Source organism: Cherax quadricarinatus, chromosome 3 (genome assembly GCF_038502225.1).
Source record: "Cherax quadricarinatus isolate ZL_2023a chromosome 3, ASM3850222v1, whole genome shotgun sequence".
NCBI classification, from domain to species: domain Eukaryota; kingdom Metazoa; phylum Arthropoda; class Malacostraca; order Decapoda; family Parastacidae; genus Cherax; species Cherax quadricarinatus.
This window is the reverse complement of record NC_091294.1, coordinates 59,526,065-59,550,194: the sequence shown is the minus strand read 5'-3', so window position 1 is coordinate 59,550,194 and position 24,130 is coordinate 59,526,065. Positions and strand designations below refer to the sequence as shown.

The following is a 24,130-nucleotide window of genomic DNA, read 5'->3' as shown; positions in this document are numbered from 1 at the left end:
CGCTACACACTACACTACACTACACACTACACTATGCTACACACTACACTACACACTACACTACACTACACACTACACACGACACTGCACTACACACTACACTAAGCTACACACTACACTACACACTACACTACACTACACACTACACTACACACTACACTACACACTACACTACACACTACACTACACACTACACTACGCTACACACGACACTACACACTACACTGCACTACACACTACACTACACTACACACTACACTACACACTGCACTACACACTACACTACACACTACACTGCACTACACACTACACTACGCTACACACTACACTACACACTACACTACACTACATAACACTACACTACGCTACACACTACACTACACTACGCTACACTACACTACGCTACACACTACCCTACACTACACACTACACTATGCTACACTCTACACTACACACTACACTACACTACACACTTCACTACGCTACACACTACACTACACTACACTACAAACTACACTGCACTACAAACTACGCTACACACTACACTACACACTACACTACACTGTACACTACACTACACACTTCACTGCGCTACACACTACACTACACTACACTACACTACACACTACACTGCACTACACACTACGCTACACACTACACTGCACTACACACTACACTGCACTACACACTACACTACACTACACACTACACTACACAATACACTACGCTACACACTACCCTACACTACACACTACACTAAGCTACACACTACACTACACAATACACTACACTACACTACACACTACACTACGCTACACACTACACTACATACTGCACTACACTACACATTACACTACACACTACACTACACACTAAACTACGCTACACACTACACTGCACTACACACTACACTGCACTACACACTACACTACGCTACACACTACACTACACACTACACTACGCTACACACTACCCTACACTACACACTATACTATGCTACACACTACACTACACACTACACTACGCTACACACTACCCTACACTACACACTACAATACGCTACACACTACACTACACTACACACTATGCTACACACTACACTACACACTATGCTACACACTACACTGCACAACACACTACACTGCACTACACACTACACTACGCTACACACTACACTACACTACACACTACACACTACACTACACTACACACTACACTACACTACACACTACACTACACTACACACTACACTGCACTACACACTACACTGCACAACACACTACACTGCACTACACACTACACTACGCTACACACTACACTACACTACACACTACACTACGCTAAACACTACACTACACACTACACTACGCTACACACTACACTACACTACACACTACACTACGCTACACACTACACTACACACTACACTACGCTACACACTACACTACGCTACACACTACACTACACTACACAGTACACTGCACTACACAGCTACACACTACACTGCACTACACACTACACTACTCTACACACTACACTACACACTACACTACGCTACACACTACCCTACACTACACACTACTACTACACACTACACTACACACTACACTACGCTACACACTACACTACGCTACACACTACACTACACTACACAGTACACTGCACTACACACTACACTACGCTACACACTACTCTACACTACACACTACACTATGCTACACATTACACTACACACTACACTACGCTACACACTACCCTACACTACACACTACACTACACACTACACTACACTACACACTTCACTACGCTACACACTACACTACACTACGCTACACACTACTCTACACTACACTACGCTGCACACTACACTACGCTACACACTACCCTACACTACACACTACACTACGCTACACACTACACTACACACCACACTACACTACACACTTCACTACGCTACACACTACACTACACTACACTACGCTGCACACTACACTACACACTACACTACGCTGCACACTACACTACACACTACACTACACACTAAACTACGCTACACACTACACTGCACTACGCACTACACTGCACTGCACACTACACTACGCTACACACTACACTACACACTACACTGCACTACACACTACACTACGCTACACACTACACTACACACTACACTACACACTACACTGCACTACACACTACACTACACTACACACTACACTACACACTACACTACACTACACACTGCACTACACACTACACTACACACTACACTACGCTACACACTACACTACACACTACACTACACACTACACTACACTACACACTACACTACACTACACACTACACTACACACTACACTGCACTACACACTACACTACGCTACACACTACACTACACACTACACTACGCTGCACACTACACTACACACTACACTGCACTACGCACTACACTATGCTACACACTACACTACACACTACACTACGCTACACACTACACTACACACTACACTACACACTACACACTACACTGCACTACACACTACACTACGCTACACACTACACTACACACTACACTACACACTACACACTACACTACACACTACACACTACACTACACACTACACACTACACTACGCTACACACTACACTACACACTACACTATACTACACACTACACACTACACACTACACTACACACTACACTACGCTACACACTACACTACACTACACTACACACTACACTACACACTACACACACTACACACACACTACACTACACACTACACTACGCTACACACTACACTACACACTACACTACACTACACACTACACTACGCTACACACTACACTACACACTACACTACACTACACACTACACTACGCTACACACTACACTACACACTACACTACGCTACACACTACACTACACTACACACTACACTACACTACACACTACACTACGCTACACACTACACTACGCTACACACTACACTACACTACACACTACACTACACTACACACTACACTACACTACACACTACACTACACTACACTACACACTACACTACACTACACACTACACTACACACTACACTACACAACACACTACACTACGCTACACACTACACTACACTACACACTACACTACACTACACACTACACTACACTACACACTACACTACGCTACACACTACACTACACACTACACTACACTACACACTACACTACGCTACACACTACACTACACACTACACTGCACTACACACTACACTACGCTACACACTACACTACACTACACACTACACTACGCTACACACTACACTACGCCACACACTACACTACACACTACACTGCACTACACACTACACTACGCTACACACCACCCTACACTACACACTACACTACGCTACACACTACACTACACACTACACTACACACTACACTGCACTACACACTACACTACACACTACACTACGCTACACACTACCCTACACTACACACTACACTACGCTACACACTACACTACACACTACACTACACACTACACTGCACTACACACTACACTACACACTACACTACGCTACACACTACACAGATAACACTTCCATCTGTGGTTTTCACAACACAGATCAACACTGTACGTAGACACACTCGTAAAAATCTAAGTTCTCTTAGCAGAATATTTCAGTGTTGTTAATAAGCATAATGATATTAATAATAATAATAATAATAATAATAATAATAATAATAATAATAAAATAATAATTATAATAAGATAATAATGATAATAATAATAATAATAATAATAATAATAATAATAATAATGATAATAATAATAATAATAATAATAATAATGATAATAATAATAATAATAATAATAATAATAATAATAATAATAATAATAATAAAATCTCGTACATTGGATTACATTTGGCCAGGTATACTCTCCAGGTATACTCTCCAGGTATACTCTCTCCAGGTATACTCTCTCCAGGTATACTCTCCAGGTATACTCTCTCCAGGTATACTCTCTCCAGGTATACTCTCTCCAGGTATACTCTCTCCAGGTATACTCTCTCCAGGTATACTCTCTCCAGGTATACTCTCTCTAGGTATACTCTCTCCAGGTATACTCTCTCCAGGTATACTCTCTCCAGGTATACTCTCTCTAGGTATACTCTCTCCAGGTATACTCTCTCCAGGTATACTCTCTCCAGGTATACTCTCTCCAGGTATACTCTCTCCAGGTATACTCTCTCTAGGTATACTCTCTCCAGGTATACTCTCTCCAGGTATACTCTCTCCAGGTATACTCTCTCCAGGTATACTCTCTCCAGGTATACTCTCTCCAGGTATACTGTCTCCAGGTATACTCTCTCCAGGTATACTCTCTCCAGGTATACTCTCTCTAGGTATACTCTCTCTCTCTCTAGGTATACTCTCTCCAGGTATACTCTCTCTAGGTATACTGTCTCCAGGTATACTCTCTCCAGGTATACTCTCTCCAGGTATACTCTCTCTAGGTATACTCTCTCCAGGTATACTCTCTCCAGGTATACTCTCTCCAGGTATACTCTCTCTGTGTATACTCTCTCCAGGTATACTCTCTCCAGGTATACTCTCCAAGTATACTCTCACCAGGTATACTCTCCCCAGGTATACTCTCTCCAGGTACACTGTCTCCAGGTATATTCTCTCTAGGTATACTCTCTCCAGGTATACTCTCTCTAGGTATACTCTCTCCAGGTATACTCTCTCCAATTATACTCTCTCCAGGTATACTCTCTCTAGGTATACTCTCTCCAGGTATACTCTCTCCAGGTATACTCTCTCCAGCTATACTCTCTCTGGGTATACTCTCTCCAGGTATACTCTCTCCAGGTATACTCTCCAGGTATACTCTCACCAGGTATACTCTCTCCAGGTATACTCTCTCCAGGTACACTCTCTCCAGGTATATTCTCTCTAGGTATACTCTCTCCAGGTATACTCTCTCTAGGTATACTCTCTCCAGGTATACTGTCTCCAGGTATACTCTCTCCAGGTATACTCTTTCTAGGTATAATCTCTCCAGGTATACTCTCTCCAGGTATACTCTCCAGGTATACTCTCACCAGGTATACTCTCTCTGGGTATACTCTCTCCAGGTATACTCTCTCCAGGTATACTCTCCAGGTATACTCTCACCAGGTATACTCTCTCCAGGTATACTCTCTCCAGGTATACTCTCTCCAGGTATACTCTCTCTAGGTATACTCTCTCCAGGTATACTCTCTCTAGGTATACTCTCTCTAGGTATACTCTCTCCAGGTATACTCTCTCTAGGTATACTCTCTCCAGGTATACTCTCTCCAGGTATACTCTCTCCAGGTATACTCTCTCTAGGTATACTCTCTAGGTATACTCTCTCTAGGTATACTCTCTCTAGGTATGCACTCTCCAGGTATACTCTCTCCAGGTATACTCTCTCCAGGTATACTCTCTCCAGGTATACTCTCTCCTCTCTCTGTAGGTATACTCTCTCTAGGTATACTCTCTCCAGGTATACTCTCTCCAGGTATACTCTCTCCAGGTATACTCTCTCCAGGTATACTCTCTCCAGGTATACTCTCTCTAGGTATACTCTCTCCAGGTATACTCTCTCCAGGTATACTCTCTCCAGGTATACTCTCTCTAGGTATACTCTCTCCAGGTATACTCTCTCCAGGTATACTCTCTCCAGGTATACTCTCTCCAGGTATACTCTCTCCAGGTATACTCTCTCCAGGTATACTCTCTCCAGGTATACTCTCCAGGTATACTCTCACCAGGTATACTCTCTCCAGGTATACTCTCTCCAGGTACACTCTCTCCAGGTATATTCTCTCTAGGTATACTCTCTCCAGGTATAGTCTCTCTAGGTATAGTCTCTCCAGGTATACTGTCTCCAGGTATACTCTCTCCAGGTATACTCTTTCTAGGTATACTCTCTCCAGGTATACTCTCTCCAGGTATACTCTCTCCAGGTATACTCTCTCCAGGTATACTCTCTCTAGGTATACTCTCTCCAGGTATACTCTCTCCAGGCATACTCTCTCTAGGTATACTCTCTCCAGGTATACTCCAGGCTTATTCCAGGTTACAGTGGTACAAGTACTACGCTTCTACTGATACTACTAACACTGCTATTACTACTTCTGTTATTGCTATTATTATTTCAATTATTGCTACTACTACTAGTTATTATTATTATTATTATTATTATTATTATTATTATTATTATTATTATTATTATTATTATTATTATTATTATTATCATTATTACTTCTATTAATGTTACTACTACTACTGATACTACTACTACTATATAATAATAATAATAATAATAATAATAATAATAATAATAATAATAATAATAATAATAATAATAATAATAATAATAATAATAATAATAATAATAATAATAATAATAATAATAATAATAATAATAATAATAATAATAATAATAATAATAATTATAATAATTATAATAACTGCAGATGAATTTTTAAGAGATCCGACATGTTGATAAATTAGACACATGTTCAATTCTTGGGTATCTTTATTGAGGAAACGTTTCGCCACACAGTGGCTTCATCAGTCCATGCAAAGTAGAAACGTGAAGAATAGGAGGAGAATGAGGTACTCAGTCCCTCAACCTATGGTCGATGTAGTCAGTCCATCGTCTCAAGGTTGAGGGACTGAGTGCGTCATTCTCCTTCTATTCTTCCCGTTTCTACTTTGCATGGACTGATGAAGCCACTGTGTGGCGAAACGTTTCCTCAATACAGATACCCAAGAGTTGCACTTATGTCTAATTTATCAGTAATAATAATAATAATAATAATAATAATAATAATAATAATAATAATAATAATAATAATAATAATAATAATAATAATAATAACAATAATAATAATAATAATAATAATAATAATAATAATAATAATAATAATAATAATAACAATAATAATAATAATAATAATAATAATAATAATAATAATAATAATAATAATAATAATAATAATAATAATAATAATAATAATAATAATAATAATAATTTTTAACACATAGCTCGTTGCCCACCAAATCAGGGTGACCTGAAAAAGACAAAATATTCATCATAGTTCACTCCATCATTGCAGTTATAAAACTGTAACATATCAACAAAGCGCAGGCACTGCACTTCACACCTCCAGGACTCAAGTCTGGCTAACCGATTTCCTTGAAGCCTTCATAAATATTGCTTTAATCACACTCCAACAGCACGTCAAGTCATAGAAACCATTCGTCTACACTAGCTTCTATATAACACGCTCACGCACGCTTGCTGGAAGTTCAAGCCCCTGGCACGCAAAACCTTTATCCCCTCCCTTCAACTTTTCTAGGATAACCCCTACCCCTCTACCTTCCACTTAAGATTTACATGCCCTCCAAGACATATTGTTTTGTTCCATATTTTTTTTGGATTAAGAGTCGTCTACCAGCATTCAGATGCTTAGCCTTGAAGGGCAGTAAAGCAAATTATGTTTGTTCATATTGCTTGCAACTCTACTGGGAAATGTGTGTGTGCGAACACAAGAGAACAGCGAACAATATGCCACTGGGACTGGCAAGATTGCCTTTAGATAAATTTCAATCAGTACGTGTTAGCGAGACGTCGAGGAACCTAAGATACAAGCACTAAGATACAAGCACTAAGATACAAGCACTAAGATACAAGCACTAAGATACAAGCACTAAGATACAAGCACTAAGATACAAGCACTAAGATACAAGCACTAAGATACAAGCACTAAGATACAAGCACTAAGATACAAGTACTAAGATAAAAGTACTAAGATACAAGTACTAAGATACAAGCACTAAGATACAAGCACTAAGATACAAGCACTAAGATACAAGCACTAAGATACAAGCACTAAGATACAAGCACTAAGATACAAGCACTAAGATACAAGCACTAAGATACAAGTACTAAGATACAAGCACTAAGATACAAGCACTAAGATACAAGCAGTAAGATACAAGCACTAAGATACAAGCACTAAGATACAAGCACTAAGATACAAGCACTAAGATACAAGCACTAAGATACAAGTACTAAGATACAAGCACTAAGATACAAGCACTAAGATACAAGCACTAAGATACAAGCACTAAGATACAAGCACTAAGATACAAGCACTAAGATACAAGCACTAAGATACAAGCACAAGATACTAAGATACAAGCACTAAGATACAAGCACTAAGATACAAGCACTAAGATACAAGTACTAAGATACAAGCACTAAGATATAAGCACTAAGATACAAGCACTAAGATACAAGCACTAAGATACAAGCACTAAGATACAAGCACTAAGATACAAGTACTAAGATACAAGCACTAAGATACAAGTACTAAGATACAAGCACTAAGATACAAGCACTAAGATACAAGCACTAAGATACAAGCACTAAGATACAAGCACTAAGATACAAGCACTAAGATACAAGCACTAAGACACACAGGTTTGTGTGACAACCAACACAACGAACGACTGTGTAGCATATAAGAACAAACTATCACGAACGATGATTGCGTAGCATGTAAATACATAAATTGTCAAAATATTCATTTTCATAAAGAATCAGCGTTCAATAATCTGATATAACCATCAGCAGCTGTTGAAAGAGAAAAAAGAATCTCGAGTCAGACTAATTTTTCTGGACTGCATCACCATTGCCTTCACTTGTTCATAATGACCAGCTGCTGTGACCTACAGTATTCCCTTCCTGCACTCTATGTTCCACTGTGTGTAATCTATGGACAAGAATCCTGCGTAGCGTGTTGTTATTTTTTTATAATTCTTATTTATTATTTTTAATGTGTTGTGTTACTCAGGTGGTGGTGAGCAACGTGAGGATGGGTCCACCTAGACGGACAGTTCCAGCGTGGCTGACGCTGGCTTTGTTGTGGTGTGCGGCGCCTCTGGTCCTGGCTGCAGGTAAGCTCTCTCCTGTGTTGTCTGCTGGTGTACTGGTTGTATCTGATCTGTTACTACGCAGTCCTCGTACACCAGCATCATCAAACGTACAACAATAAGTCGCACACACGCACTCACATGGATAAAATAAAAAAAAAGAGTACTGCATATTTCGGCCTCTTACTGCAAAGGACCTCAGTGGGAAGTCAAAATATACATTACTCTTCTTATCTTCTGATATATTTTCTCCATGTAGATTCGTTTGTTTCATTGACCAGTGTTTATTAAACTTTCGTGTTTTGATAATAATGAGTGTATAGTCTGTAGGTGATTTTTTGAGGCGGTGACCAAAGGGAAGAAGAAAACCTTGCCGCAACATGTAACAGTTAACCAAAATGCTTTTTTCATTTTGCTTTTAGATAAGGTTTTAAAATTATTATTATAGAAGCAGATTTTCATGTTTTGCAACAGTTTCTAATTTTTAGAAGAATTAATTAATAAGAAGGCAACGTGCACGATGTTGAACGTAAGGTATAAGTAACAGCGACATGTCTATTTTGTAAGATTTTTAAGAAAACGTCATGTTTCTTGACATTTTTTCACTCATGAAGTAATTGTTTTCTCTGTCTTCATTCTCAGTGGCCCCTTTGGACATAGAAGGTAATATTAGAGAGTTTCCAGGTTTTGTAGCGAGCATGCTGACGGCGCAGTGAGTGTGACAGCTCTCCACCCTGGCAGTAACATTGTGTCAGACTCTCGGACATACCTGCGCCATGCACCTGGTTCTCTTAGTTTACCAAGAGCATTAACAACCAATAGGGTGGTCCGAAAAATAAAATATAGATTTCTACTGTTCCAATCCCTTCAAGTTTTTCCACGTCATGAGAAAATAACACTGGTTAAATGAGTCCGGTTGGATAATATTTAAAGGTGGCTGTAGAGGCTAGAAAATATTCTTTGCTCATTACTTTAGCAAAGAAATCAACATTTTTGACGTTGTTCATCCTTCTCTCCTTGGAATAATAGACATTTTTCTTTCAGTGCGTTAATTAGAATTGCTTATTTTTTTCAGTATATATTTTTTTGTAAAAAAATCCGTGAAAAATCGCGGATTTTAGCTCCTTCAAGCTGCCTTCTTCTGGCCTAGTGTCTAGTGTTTTCTTCCACAGCCACATTGATCTAGAGGAGTTGAAGACAAGCCTGGAAATGGTTGGGAAGATATTGAGAGGTTTTGGGTGAAAGCTAGGATTCCGACAAGGAATTCTGGCATTCACCATCGACAAGATCTCCGCTCTCCAAAAGGAATGGAAATTTTTGCCAGATAAAAGAGCAAGAACAACCAAGTGCAGAGAAAAAAAGAGGAGGTATTCAGAAGAAGGCTTGCGAACATGTCTGACCTAGCCTTTGTGAGCATTCTATCCATCATGAAGAACGAAGGGGATCAGCCTTTCTTGCTGGCTCAGTGGAAGCCAGGAAGGTTGGGTGCCATGGGATCAGTCGATAAAAAAACCTGAAAGGAAGGAAGAAGAGGGCTGGAAAGCGAGAACTGCAGAAAAAAAAAGGCTGAGAATGATAAGTGAGGCTTCGGCATCTTCAAAAGCAAAGACGTTTCCGCATCAGAATTCTCGGGAGAGGAGGAAATCGGAGAGTGTGGAGGTGGTGATAATTCACCAAAAAGATAGAAGAGGAGAATGCAGAATGTGATCTTCGCCGATGTTGCCGCATCACTTAATCGTTCAAAACTGAATGATCCGATGGCAATGTATGTCATCACAGGAACGGCAAAGAGCCTTGGCCGCAACCCAGAAAAACTCGACATTAGTCGTTCCTCTATCAAACGACATTCATTAGCATCTCCGCAGCAACTTAGGAATAACATTGACGGTTGAAACTCAGAAGATTCTATTCATTTTCCACTGGGATGAAAAGCTTATTCCGGATCAGCTGAGTCCAGTCAAAGCAATGGACCGACGGACTGACTTGCAGTCATTGTTATCACCACCAATGAGCAATGTCAGCTGCTTGGAGCCCCAAAGCTTGCTATTAAAACAGCTGAAAAGCAAGCAATTGTTGTTGCCCAGTTCTCCAAGAATGTGAAACAATGCGTCATCAGAATGTGCTTCAATATGGCTGCCTCAAACACTGGATGGATCTTAGGTGCAAGCGTTTGCCTTCAGTAGCCATTGAAAAGGAACCTTTATTTTGCTTGCTGCCACCAGGTGAGGAAAGTGATGATGACTGGGGTCTCTAGTGCGAGAAGAAGTGCTTCAGGTGGTACACAAGGCTCTGGAATCAGAAAAAAACGAGACATCTATCGAAAATTCATTGAGTTCTCTTCTTCCCTGGAACAATAAAGATTCCCGGGTACCGTTACAAGCGCTGAGGAGCAATACATCAAGCACGATAGTTGGCGAAAGTCTTGTACGGCCTGAAGATGTAAATGTTTCAGAAGCAGTTGGAGAATCTCACTCAGGGAAAACTTGCCTAAAAGATGTGAGCGTGTTTTCAGCGACCACCGACCTGGAAGCCTAGATCACAGCTCAGATCTTTGCAGCAGCGCCATTTAACCATCTGCAGCTCCTTTAAAAACTTTATCTACCTACTTGGAGTCTTTCTGGGTTGTTCGGGGAGGGGGGGTTAACGCTCCTGTGGCCCGGTCCTTGACCAGGTCTTTAGGTGGATTAGGGTCTGATTATTCAGGCTGTTACTACCGGCAGCATGCAATCCAACGCATGAACCACAGCTCGGCTGATCGGGCACTGATCGTAGCACAAGAAAACGCAAAAGCCCACTTGTGGTACTTGTCGGAGGAAATGGTGGGTTGGCGGTGTTTAATTCTTCAGTTTCTACTGACAGTTAAAAGGTAATTTTCAAGACAACAGAAGAGAGGGAAGCCCTTCCACAAGGTCTCCTTCAACGCTGGATTCATTAGCCTCGACGAACTCCGTCAAGCTTCTCAAGGCCCTTAAGAATATCTTCGTGTTCCTGCGAACAGATCTGCCGACTTCTGACTCCGACGAGGATTTCCAAAAGGCTGTCCCGGAGGTGGGAAGCATTAAGGTCGTCACCGACACTGACGAACGTGGGGATGCTCTAATTCAGAGAATCAGAGGGAAGCGGAAAGCACCTCAAGAAGAAGAGCAACTCCAATACGTATTGCAATTTGTCGACCACGACAAAAAGAAATTTTCAAAAGCCACGAAGAATTCTCTGACAAATTAGCAACAACGAGTAGTGTGACCAGCTACACTACCTCCTCCCTGAGCAGGTAATATCATCCTAGATGGGGAGGACCCACGGGTCGTCCTGTGTTAACTTTGACCTTAGAGAGCCACCCATAAACATTATTCGAATAGGTACAAATTTTGTCGATATGATTTTCTCATGAAGTGTAACAAATTGAGGGGCAGGAATAGTAGAAATTCTAAAATTGATTTTTCGTCTTTAATAAACTGGACCATCCTAATGCCCGATCATCGTGGTTTTCATCTTAGTCAAACATAAGTCAATCAGACTCTGAGAAATCGAGGTTTGAGTCCATCCACTTCCTCTCCCAGCTCATCCGCACGTCACAACTTGCATGGCAGCTGTAGTGTTGTAACTTCCCAGCAATTTGCGATTTATTGCTTGTAGCAGCTTGAAAAAATGTATCAAATCCGTCGGCATTCGAGACTTAAATTTTAGTGATAAAATTGCAGTTAAAGGAACTAATATATTAATATGTTTGTTTAACATGATCATGGAGGAATTATGTCTCAGTCACTCAACTTCTCCCCCCTGGAGACAAGACAGACAAGTTACCACTGTACCACTGATTAAAACACATCAACACAGTGATATGTCCCACTGTTGCTCGAAATCACTTTTTTTGTTTTTTTTTTTTACATTATCCCCACAGCATTCACGATGCAATGTAGCTTTTCTTAATGTAAACCAGAATGTAGAGGCTTTTGACCGAATAATGCATCTGAGTTGACTTTTTATTATAAAAATTATTGAGGGCAGCACTGAGAGCTATCACATCCAAACATTTGATAAGTGACCCAGTTAAGACTGACTGCTATAAAGTTAATAGCGCAGTTGTATCGTGTCTGCATAACGCAAGTGGAGTCAAAAGACTGACGACTATACAATTCCTCCCTCATGGCGGATGACGTGTAAGATGTGAGCTAAATGAGGAAGAAGGGAGGATGAGGAGGCTGGGTGAGACGCTTGTGTTGCTGCCATGGACGAACTCACACTCGCTCGCCGCATCACGTTTGGTAGCATTATCTTGTATGGTATGTACGTGCACCTAGACAAATTGTATGTCAAATAATTTGCATGCACATGCTTCCTCACAACATGTAAACAGCTGAGTGACACATGGATGGCGTTCACCCAAGCTGAGAGCCACATGATGCTGGTGGAATACTAGCCTGTCTTCCAGAGGTAAACGTCAACTTTCAATGTATCTAGAGAACGTGGGTAAAGTAGCATCGCCACTTTGAGTAAACCATTGATTTTCCGACGTTCTTAGCCATCTTATCTTTGCACGTTATTCTGGAAAAATTTTGGTTAAGACAATTTATGACGCATCGTTTTTAACATAATAACAAAGACATGAAAACTGCTTGAAGGGGAGAGCATATTTTCTTGAAGTAACAAGAGCAGTTCTGGTACACCACAAGAAGACGATCTTTGTAACACAACTTGTCAAACATTTACCTTCCCATAAAACCTAAATGTTACTTTTGCAAATTAAAAAATACAGCCGATATTCTTCATTTTTAGGAAAATTGTGGAGATTTACATAAGACTGTGTCACGGAAAACTAAGTTTCGGTGGGTCAAACAATACAAGGAATGTCTGAGACCGGACGGTGACTAGCAAAGACTCTTTGGTAGTCACCATCCGATCTCTGACTAATCATGCTCTTAGTGATAAGATACTCTTTGTCACAGATGTTGTAAGATAACTTAATTAATTTTAGAGTCAGTGAACCATAACTCAGCCTTTATTGATCTGGGTTGACCTAAGAGGAACCAATAGCCTCACTCCAGCCAAAACTCTCATAAAACTAAATATTAGCCATTGGAAAATAAATATATATATATATATATATATATATATATATATATATATATATATATATATATATATATATATATATATATATATATATATATATATATATATATATATATATATATATATATATATATATATATATATATATATATATATATATATATATATATATATATATATGTCGTGCCGAATATGTAAAACTGGCCAATTAGCAAGAACTCATTTAAAATTAAGTTCTTTATAAAATTTTCTCTTGTATGTTTAAAGATATATTTTTTTCATTAATGTTAATGTAAAAATTTTCAATTTTGCTTCAGTAGAATCTTAGAAAACTTACCTAACCTTATTATAACAAGAACAATTTATTTTAGCCTAACCCAACTAAATATATTTTAGATTTGTTTACAATAATTTAATACTAAACAAACACAGTGAAATATATTTTTTTCGTTAGGTTCAGAATGATTTTGGCGAAATTACTGCATACACAAATTTTCACTTGTCCTATATGGCAAGATGAGCGTTGCTATTTAAGCCAAGATCGCAAGTTCTGCCTATTCGGCACGACATATATATATATATATATATATATATATATATATATATATATATATATATATATATATATATATATATATATATATATATATATATATAGATATATATAGATATATATATAAAATAAATTGCTATTTTCGTCTGTGAGATCGCCTCACCACTGCCACCAGTGGGTTGTGACTGTCATCTCACCACTGCCACCAATGGATCGTGACTGTCATCTCACCACTGCCACCAATGGATCGTGACTGTCATCTCACCACTGCCACCAGTGGGTAGTGACTGTCATCTCACCACTGCCACCAGTGGGTAGTGACTGTCATCTCACCACTGCCACCAGTGGGTAGTGACTGTCATCTCACCATTGCCAACAGTGGGTCGTGACTGTCGTCTCACTACTGCCGCTAGTGAGTCGTGACTGTCATCTCACCACTGCCACTAGTGGGTCGTGACTGTCATCTCACCACTGCCACCAGTGGGTAGTGACTGTCATCTCACCACTGCCACCAGTGGGTAGTGACTGTCATCTCACCATTGCCAACAGTGGGTCGTGACTGTCGTCTCACTACTGCCGCTAGTGAGTCGTGACAGTCATTTCACCACTGCCACCAGTGGGTCGTGACTGTCATCCCACCACTGTCACCAGTGGATCGCGACTGTCATCTCACCACTGCCACTAGTGGGTCGTGACTGTCGTCTCACCACTGCCACCAGTGGCTCGTAACTGTCATCTCACCACTGTCATTAGTCTGTCGTGACTGTTATCTCACCACTGCCACCAGTGGGTCGTGACTGTTATCTCACCACTGCAACTAGTGAGTTATGACTGTCATCCCACCACTGCCACCAGTGGGTCGTGACTGTCATCTCACCACTGCCACTAGTGAGTTCTGACTGTCATCTCACCACTTCCACCAGTGGGTCGTGAGTGTCATCTCACCACTGCCACTAGTCTGTCGTGACTGTCGTCTCACCACTGCCACTAGAGGGTCGTGACTGTCATCTCACCACTGCCACTAGTGGGTCGTGACTGTCGTCTCACCACTGCCACCAGTGGCTCGTAACTGTCATCTCACCACTGTCATTAGTCTGTCGTGACTGTTATCTCACCACTGCCACCAGTGGGTCGTGACTGTTATCTCACCACTGCAACTAGTGAGTTATGACTGTCATCCCACCACTGCCACCAGTGGGTCGTGACTGTCATCCCACCACTGCCACCAGTGGGTCGTGACTGTCATCTCACCACTGCAACTAGTGAGTTATGACTGTCATCCCACCACTGCCACCAGTGGGTCGTGACTGTCATCCCACCACTGCCACCAGTGGGTCGTGACTGTTATCTCACCACTGCAACTAGTGAGTTATGACTGTCATCCCACCACTGCCACCAGTGGGTCGTGACTGTCATCTCACCACTGCCACTAGTCTGTCGTGACTGTCGTCTCACCACTGCCACTAGTGAGTTGTGACTGTCATCTCACCACTGCCACTAGTGGGTCGTGAGTGTCATCACAGCACTGCCACTAGTGGGTAGTGACTGTCGTCTCGCCACTGCCACCAGTGGGTCGTGACTGTCATCTCGCCACTGCAACTAGTGATTTGTGAATGTCATCTCACCACTGCCACTAGTGGGTCGCTACTGTCATCTCACCACTGCCAATAGAGAATTGTGACTGTCGTCTCACCACTGCCACAGTGGGTCGTGACTGTCATCTCACCACTGCCACTAGTGAGTCGTGACTGTCGTCTCACCACTGCCACTAGAGGGTCGTGACTGTCATCTCACCACTGCCACTAGTGGGTCGTGACTGTCGTCTCATCACTGCCACTAGAGGGTCGTGACTGTCATCTCACCACTGCCACTAGTGGGTCGTGACTGTCTTCTCACCACTGCCACCAGTGAGTCGTGACTGTCATCTCAACACTTCCACTAGTGAGTTGTGACTCTCATCTCACCACTGCCACTAGTGGGTCGTGACTGTCATCACACCACTGCCACTAGTGGGTCGTGACTGTCATCACACCACTGCCACTAGTGGGTCGTGACTGTCGTCTCACCACTGCCACCAGTGGGTCGTGACTGTCATCTCGCCCCTGCAACTAGTGAGTTGTGAATGTCATCTCACCACTGCCACGAGTCTGTCGTCGCTGTCATCTCACCACTGACAATAGTGAATTGTGACTGTTGTCACACCACTGCCACCAGTGGGTCGTGACTGTCATCTCACCACTGCCAATAGTGGGTCGGGACTGTCATTTCACAACTGCCACTAGTGGGTCGTGACTGTTATCTCGCCACTGCCAATAGTGGACCGTGACGGTCATTTCACCACTGCCACTAGTGGGTCGTGAATGTCATCTCACCATTACTACTAGTGGGTCGTGACTGTCATTTCACCACTGCCACCGTGGGTCGTGACTGTCATTTCACCACTACCACCAGTGGGTCGTGACTGTCATCACACCACTATCCCTAGTAGGTCGTGCCTGTCATTTCACCACTGCCACTAGAGGGTCGTGACTGTCATCTCACCACTACCACTAGTGGGTCGTGACTGCCAATTCACACCGGCCATTAGTGGGTCGTGGCTGTCGTCTCAACACTGCTACTAGTGGGTGGTGACTGTCATCTCACCAAGGCCACAAGTGGGTCGTGACTGTCGTCTCACCACTGCCACCAATGGGTCCTGACTGTCATCTCACCACTGCCACTAGTGAGTTGTGACTGTTATCTCACCACTACCACTAGTGGGTCGTGACTGTCATTTCACCACTGCCACTAGTGGGTCGTGACTGTCGTTTCACCACTGCCACCAGTGGGTCGTGACTGTCATCTTACCACTGCCACTAGTGAGTTGTGACTGTCATCTCACCACTGCCGCTATTGGGTCGTGACTGTCGTCTCACCACTGCCACTAGTGAGATGTGACTGTCGTCTCACTACTGCCACCAGTGGGTCGTGACTGTCATCTCACCACTGCCACTAGTGGGTCGTGATTGTCATCACACCACTGCCACTAGTGGTTCGTGACTGTCGTTTCACCACTGCCACCAGTGGGTCGTGACTGTCATCTCACCACTGCCACTAGTGAATTGTGACTGTCATCTCACCACTGCCACTAGTGGGTCGTGACTGTCGTCTCACCACTGCCACCAGTGGGTCGTGACTGTCATCTTACCACTGCCACTAGTGAATCGTGACTGTCGTCTCACCACTGCCACCAGTGGGTCGTGACTGTCATCTTATCACTGCCACTAGTGAGTTGTGACTCTCATCTCACCACTGTCGCTAGTGGGTCGTGACTGTCGTCTCACCACTGCCACTAGTGAGTTGTAACTGTCATCTCACCACTACCACGAGTAGGTCGTGACTGTTGTCTCACCACTGCCACTAGTGAGATGTGACTGTCGTCTCACTACTGCCACCAGTGGGTCGTGACTGTCATCTCACCACTGCCACTAGTGAGTTGTGATTGTCATCATACCACTGCCACCATTGGGACGTGACTGTCATCTCTCCACTGCCACTAGTGAGTTGTGATTGTCATCATACCACTGCCACCATTGGGACGTGACTGTCATCTCTCCACTGCCACTAGTGAGTTGTGATTGTCATCTCACCACTGCCACTAGTGGGTCGTGACTGTCATCACACCACTGCCACTAGTGGTTCGTGACTGTCGTTTCACCACTGCCACCAGTGGGTCGTGACTGTCATCTCACCACTGCCACTAGTGAATTGTGACTGTCATCTCACCACTGCCACTAGTGGGAGTGATCATGTCGGAGGATCTCACCCTCAAGGACCATAACATTGTATCGATCGCATCTGCTAGAAAAATGACAGGATGGATAATGAGAACCTTCAAAACGAGGGATGCCAAGCCCATGATGACACTCTTCAGGTCGCTTGTTCTATCTAGGCTGGAATATTGCTGCACACTAACAGCACCTTTCAAGGCAGGTGAAATTGCTGACCTAGAAAATGTACAGAGAACCTTCACGGCGCGCATAACGGAGATAAAACACCTCAATTACTGGGAGCGCTTGAGGTTCCTAAACCTGTATTCCCTGGAACGCAGGCGGGAGAGATACATGATTATATACACCTGGAAAATCCTAGAGGGACTAGTACCGAACTTGCACACGAAAATCACTCACTACGAAAGCAAAAGACTTGGCAGACGATGCAACATCCCCCCAATGAAAAGCAGGGGTGTCACTAGCAGGTTAAGAGACCATACAATAAGTGTCAGGGGCCCGAGACTGTTCAACTGCCTCCCAGCATACATAAGGGGGATTACCAACAGACTCCTGGCAGTCTTCAAGCTGGCACTGGACAAGCACCTAAAGTCGATTCCTGATCAGCCGGGCTGTGGCTCGTACGTTGGTTTGCGTGCAGCCAGCAGTAACAGCCTGGTTGATCAGGCTCTGATCCACCAGGAGGCCTGGTCACAGACCGGGCCGCGGGGGCGTTAACCCCCGGAACTCTCTCCAGGTAAACTCCAGGTAAACTCCAGTGGGTTGTGACTGTCATCACACCACTGCTACTAGTGGGTCGTGGCTGTCGTCTCACCACTGCCACTAGTGGGTCGTGACCCTTATCTCTCCACTGCCACTAGTGGACCGTGACTGTCATTTCACCACTGCCACTAGTGGGTTGTGACTCTCATTTCACCACTGCCACCGTGGGTCGTGGCTGTCATTTTACCACTACCACCAGTGGGTCGTGACTGTCATCACACCACTACCACTAGTGGGTCCTGACTGTTATTTTACCACTGCCACTAGAGGGTCGTGACTGTCATCTCACCACTACCACTAGTGGGTCGTGACTGTCATCTCACCACTACCACTAGTGGGTCGTGACTGTCATTTCACCACTGCCACTAGTGGGTCGTGACTGTCGTCTCAACACTGCTACTAGTGGGTCGTGACTGTCATCTCACCACGGCCACCAGGGGGTCGTGACTGTCATCTCACCACTGCCACTAGTGGGTCGTGACTGTCATCACACCACAATCACTAGTGGGTCGTAAGTGTCATCTCACCATTGCCACAAGTCTGTCGTGACTGTCATCTCACCACTGCCACCAGTGGGTCGTGACTGTCATCTCACCACTGCCACTAGTGAGTTGTGACTGTCGTCTCACCACTGCCACTAGTGGGTCGTGACTGTCATCTCACCACTGCCACTAGTGGGTCGTGATTGTCGTCTCTCCACTGCCACCAGTGGGTCGTGACTGTCGTCTCACCACTGCCACTAGTGGGCCGTGATTGTCGTCTCTCCACTGCCACCAGTGGGTCGTGTCTGTCATCTCACCACTGCCACTAGTGAGTTGTGACTGTCATCTCACCACTACCACTAGTGGGTCGTGAATGTCATTTCACCACTGCGAATAGTGGGTCGTGACTGTCGTCTCACCACTTCCACTAGTGAGTTGTGAATGTCATCTCACCACTGCCACCAGTGGGTCATGGCTGTCATTTCACCACTGCCACTAGTGAGTTGTGACTCTCATTTCACCACTGCCGCTAGTGGGTCGTGATTGTTATCTCACTATTGCCACTAGTGGGTCGTGACTGTCGTCTCACCACTGCCACCAGTGGGTCGTGACTGTCGTCTCACTACTGCCACCAGTGGGTCGTGACTGTCGTCTCTCTGCTGCCGCTAGTGGGTCGTGACTGTCGTCTCCCCACTGCCACTAGTGGATCGTGACTGTCATCTCACCACTAACACCAGTGGGTCGTGACTGTCATCACACCACTACTACTAATGGGTCGTGACTGTCATTTCACCACTACCACCAGTGGGTCGTGACTGTCATCATACCACTACTACTAGTGGACCGTGACTGTCATTTCACCACTGCCACTAGTGGGTCGTGACTGTCATCTCACCACTACTACTAGTGGGTCGTGACTGTCATTTCACCACTACCACCAGTGGGTCGTGACTGTCATCACACCACTACCACTAGTGGGTCGTGACTGTCATTTCACCACTGCCACTAGTGGGTTGTGACTGCCATCTCACCACTACCACTAGGGTGTCGTGACTGTCATTTCACCTCTGTCACTAGTGGGTCGTGACTGTCATTTCACGACTGCCACCAGTGGGTCGTGACTGTCATCTTACCACTGCCACTAGTGGGTCGCGACTGTTATTTCACCACTCCCACTAGTGGGCCGTGACTATTATCTCATCACTGCCACTAGTGAACCGTGACTGTTATTTCACCACTGCCACTAGTGGGTCGTGACTGTTATTTCACCACTGCCACTAGTGGATCGTGACTGTCGTTTCACCACTGCCACCAGTGGGTTGTGACTGTCATCTCACCACTATCACTAGTGGGTCGTGACTGTCATTTCACCACTGCCACCAGTGGCTCGTGACTGTCATCTCACCACTGCCACTAGTGAGTTGTGACTGTCGTCTCACCACTGCCACTAGTGGGTCGTGACCGTCATCTCACCACTGCCACTAGTGGGTCGTGATTGTCGTCTCTCCACTGCCACCAGTGGGTCGTGACTGTCGTCTCACCACTGCCACTAGTGGGCCGTGATTGTCGTCTCTCCACTGCCACCAGTGGGTCGTGTCTGTCATCTCACCACTACCACTAGTGGGTCGTGAATGTCATTTCACCACTGCGAATAGTGGGTCGTGACTGTCGTCTCACCACTGCCACTAGTGAGTTGTGAATGTCATCTCACCACTGCCACCAGTGGGTCATGGCTGTCATTTCACCACTGCCACTAGTGAGTTGTGACTCTCATTTCACCACTGCCGCTAGTGGGTCGTGATTGTTATCTCACTATTGCCACTAGTGGGTCGTGACTGTCGTCTCACCACTGCCACCAGTGGGTCGTGACTGTCATCTCACCAATGCCACTAGTGAGCTGTGACTGTCATCTCACCACTGCCGGTAGTGGGTCATGACTGTTGTCTCACCACTGCCACTAGTGAGTTGAGACTGTCGTCTCACTACTGCCACCAGTGGGTCGTGACTGTCGTCTCTCTGCTGCCGCTAGTGGGTCGTGACTGTCGTCTCCCCACTGCCACTAGTGGATCGTGACTGTCGTTTCACCACTGCCACCAGTGGGTTGTGACTGTCATCTCACCACTACTACTAATGGGTCGTGACTGTCATTTCACCACTACCACCAGTGGGTCGTGACTGTCATCATACCACTACTACTAGTGGACCGTGACTGTCATTTCACCACTGCCACTAGTGGGTCGTGACTGTCATCTCACCACTACTACTAGTGGGTCGTGACTGTCATTTCACCACTACCACCAGTGGGTCGTGACTGTCATCACACCACTACCACTAGTGGGTCGTGACTGTCGTTTCACCACTGCCACTAGTGGGTTGTGACTGCCATCTCACCACTACCACTAGGGTGTCGTGACTGTCATTTCACCTCTGTCACTAGTGGGTCGTGACTGTCATTTCACGACTGCCACCAGTGGGTCGTGACTGTCATCTTACCACTGCCACTAGTGGGTCGCGACTGTTATTTCACCACTCCCACTAGTGGGCCGTGACTATTATCTCATCACTGCCACTAGTGAACCGTGACTGTTATTTCACCACTGCCACTAGTGGGTCGTGACTGTTATTTCACCACTGCCACTAGTGGATCGTGACTGTCGTTTCACCACTGCCACCAGTGGGTTGTGACTGTCATCTCACCACTATCACTAGTGGGTCGTGACTGTCATTTCACCACTGCCACCAGTGGCTCGTGACTGTCATCTCACCACTGCGACTAGTGGGTCGCGATTGTCATTTAACCACTGCCATTAGTGGGTCATGACTGTCATTTCACTACTGCCATCAATGGGTCGTGACTGTTGTCTTACTAATGCCACTAGTGGGTCGTGACTGTCATTTAACCACTGCCACTAGTGGGTCGTGACTGTTATTTCACCAATGCCACTAGTGGGTCGAGACTGTCATTTCACCACTTTCACTAGTGGGTCGTGACTGTTTTTTCACCACTGCCACTACTGGGTCGTGACTGTTATTTCACCACTGCCACTAGTGGGTCGTGACTGTTACTTCAACGAGCAACAAAGCACCTTTCATCCGTGGACTGCTTGCAGAGGCAAATGCAATGTTCGCGGCTTTCACAGAGACCCACATAAAGGATCACTTGGACAACGAAATATGGATCCCAGGTTACAACCTATACAGATGCGACAGAGTGAACAGGCAAAATGGGGGGGGGGGGGGAAGTTCGCCTGTATATCGCATAGTCTCTTGTTTGCACAGAACTGCTTAATGCCTCAAATGACGTAGTGGAAGTTTTGGCAGTAAAGATCGAGAACCAAAACCTAGTCATTGTGGTAGTCTACAAGCCTACGGATGCAACGTCCCAGCAATTCCAGGAACAGCTGTTAAAAATTGACCACTGTCTGGAAAATCTGCCAGCTCCTTTCCCCAACATCTTGCTCCTGGGGTATTTCAGCTTGAGGCACCTAAAATGGAGGAATATAGCAAATAATGTTGTTGCAGCGATAACACCAGGAGGCAGCTCAGACGAGAACTCACACACACACGAGCTTTTAAATCTCTGCACAAAATTCAAATTAAACCAGCAAATAATAGAGCCTACTAGAGTGGAGAATACACTAGACCTCATCTTCACTAACAATGATGATCTGATACGAAATGTCACCATATCAAAAACAACATTCTCAGATCACAACATAATCGAGGTTCAGACATGTATGCGCGGAGCCCCAGACCGACAAAATGAGATCAGTCACGAGGGAGCCTTCACCAAATTCAACTTCAATAACAAGAACATAAAGTGGGACCAAGTAAATCAAGTCCTAAACGATATAAGCTGGGAAGATAGACTAAGAAACACAGACCCCAACTTATGCCTAGAACAGATTAACTCGGTGGCACTCGATGTATGCTCAAGGCTTATTCCTTTAAGAAAAAGGAGGAGTAGATGTAAAATAAGAAGAGACAGGCGTTCCCTTCACACGCAACGGAAAAGAATAACAGAGTGGCTAAAACAGGCCAAAATATCTGAAATGCGTAGGGAGACACTGGTCAGAGAAATAGCAAACATCGAACTTAAGCTAAAGGAATCTTATAGGAGTCAGGAATCGCGGGAAGAACTAAAAGCCATAAATGAAATCGAAAGAAACCCAAAGTATTTCTTTTCTTATGCTAAATCAAAGTCGAGAACAACATCCAGTATTGGGCCCCTACTTAAACAAGATGGGTCCTACACAGATGACAGCAGGAAATGAGTGAGCTACTCAAGTTCCAATATGACTCAGTTTTTAGCAATCCGCTAACCAGACTGAGAGTCGAAGATCAAAATTAATTTTTTATGAGAGAGCCACAGAATTTGATTAACACAAGCCTATCTGATATTATCCTGACGCCAAATGACTTCGAACAGGCGATAAATGACATGCCCATGCACTCTGCCCCAGGGCCAGACTCATGGAACTCCGTGTTCATCAAGAACTGCAAGAA

The 24,130-nt window shown here is 44.1% G+C and overlaps 1 protein-coding gene across 1 annotated transcript in view; it reads left to right on the top strand.

Moving 5' to 3' along the window:
* LOC128706178 (neuroglian) overlaps positions 1 to 24,130 on the top strand; it is a gene marked incomplete in the record, with an annotated part of 1,637,481 nt that overhangs the window by 1,442,464 nt on the left and 170,887 nt on the right. Inside the window, 2 exon segments of the mRNA XM_070093335.1 lie at positions 8,906 to 9,008; positions 9,627 to 9,647. Of these exon segments, the coding sequence (XP_069949436.1) occupies positions 8,906 to 9,008; positions 9,627 to 9,647 (124 nt within the window).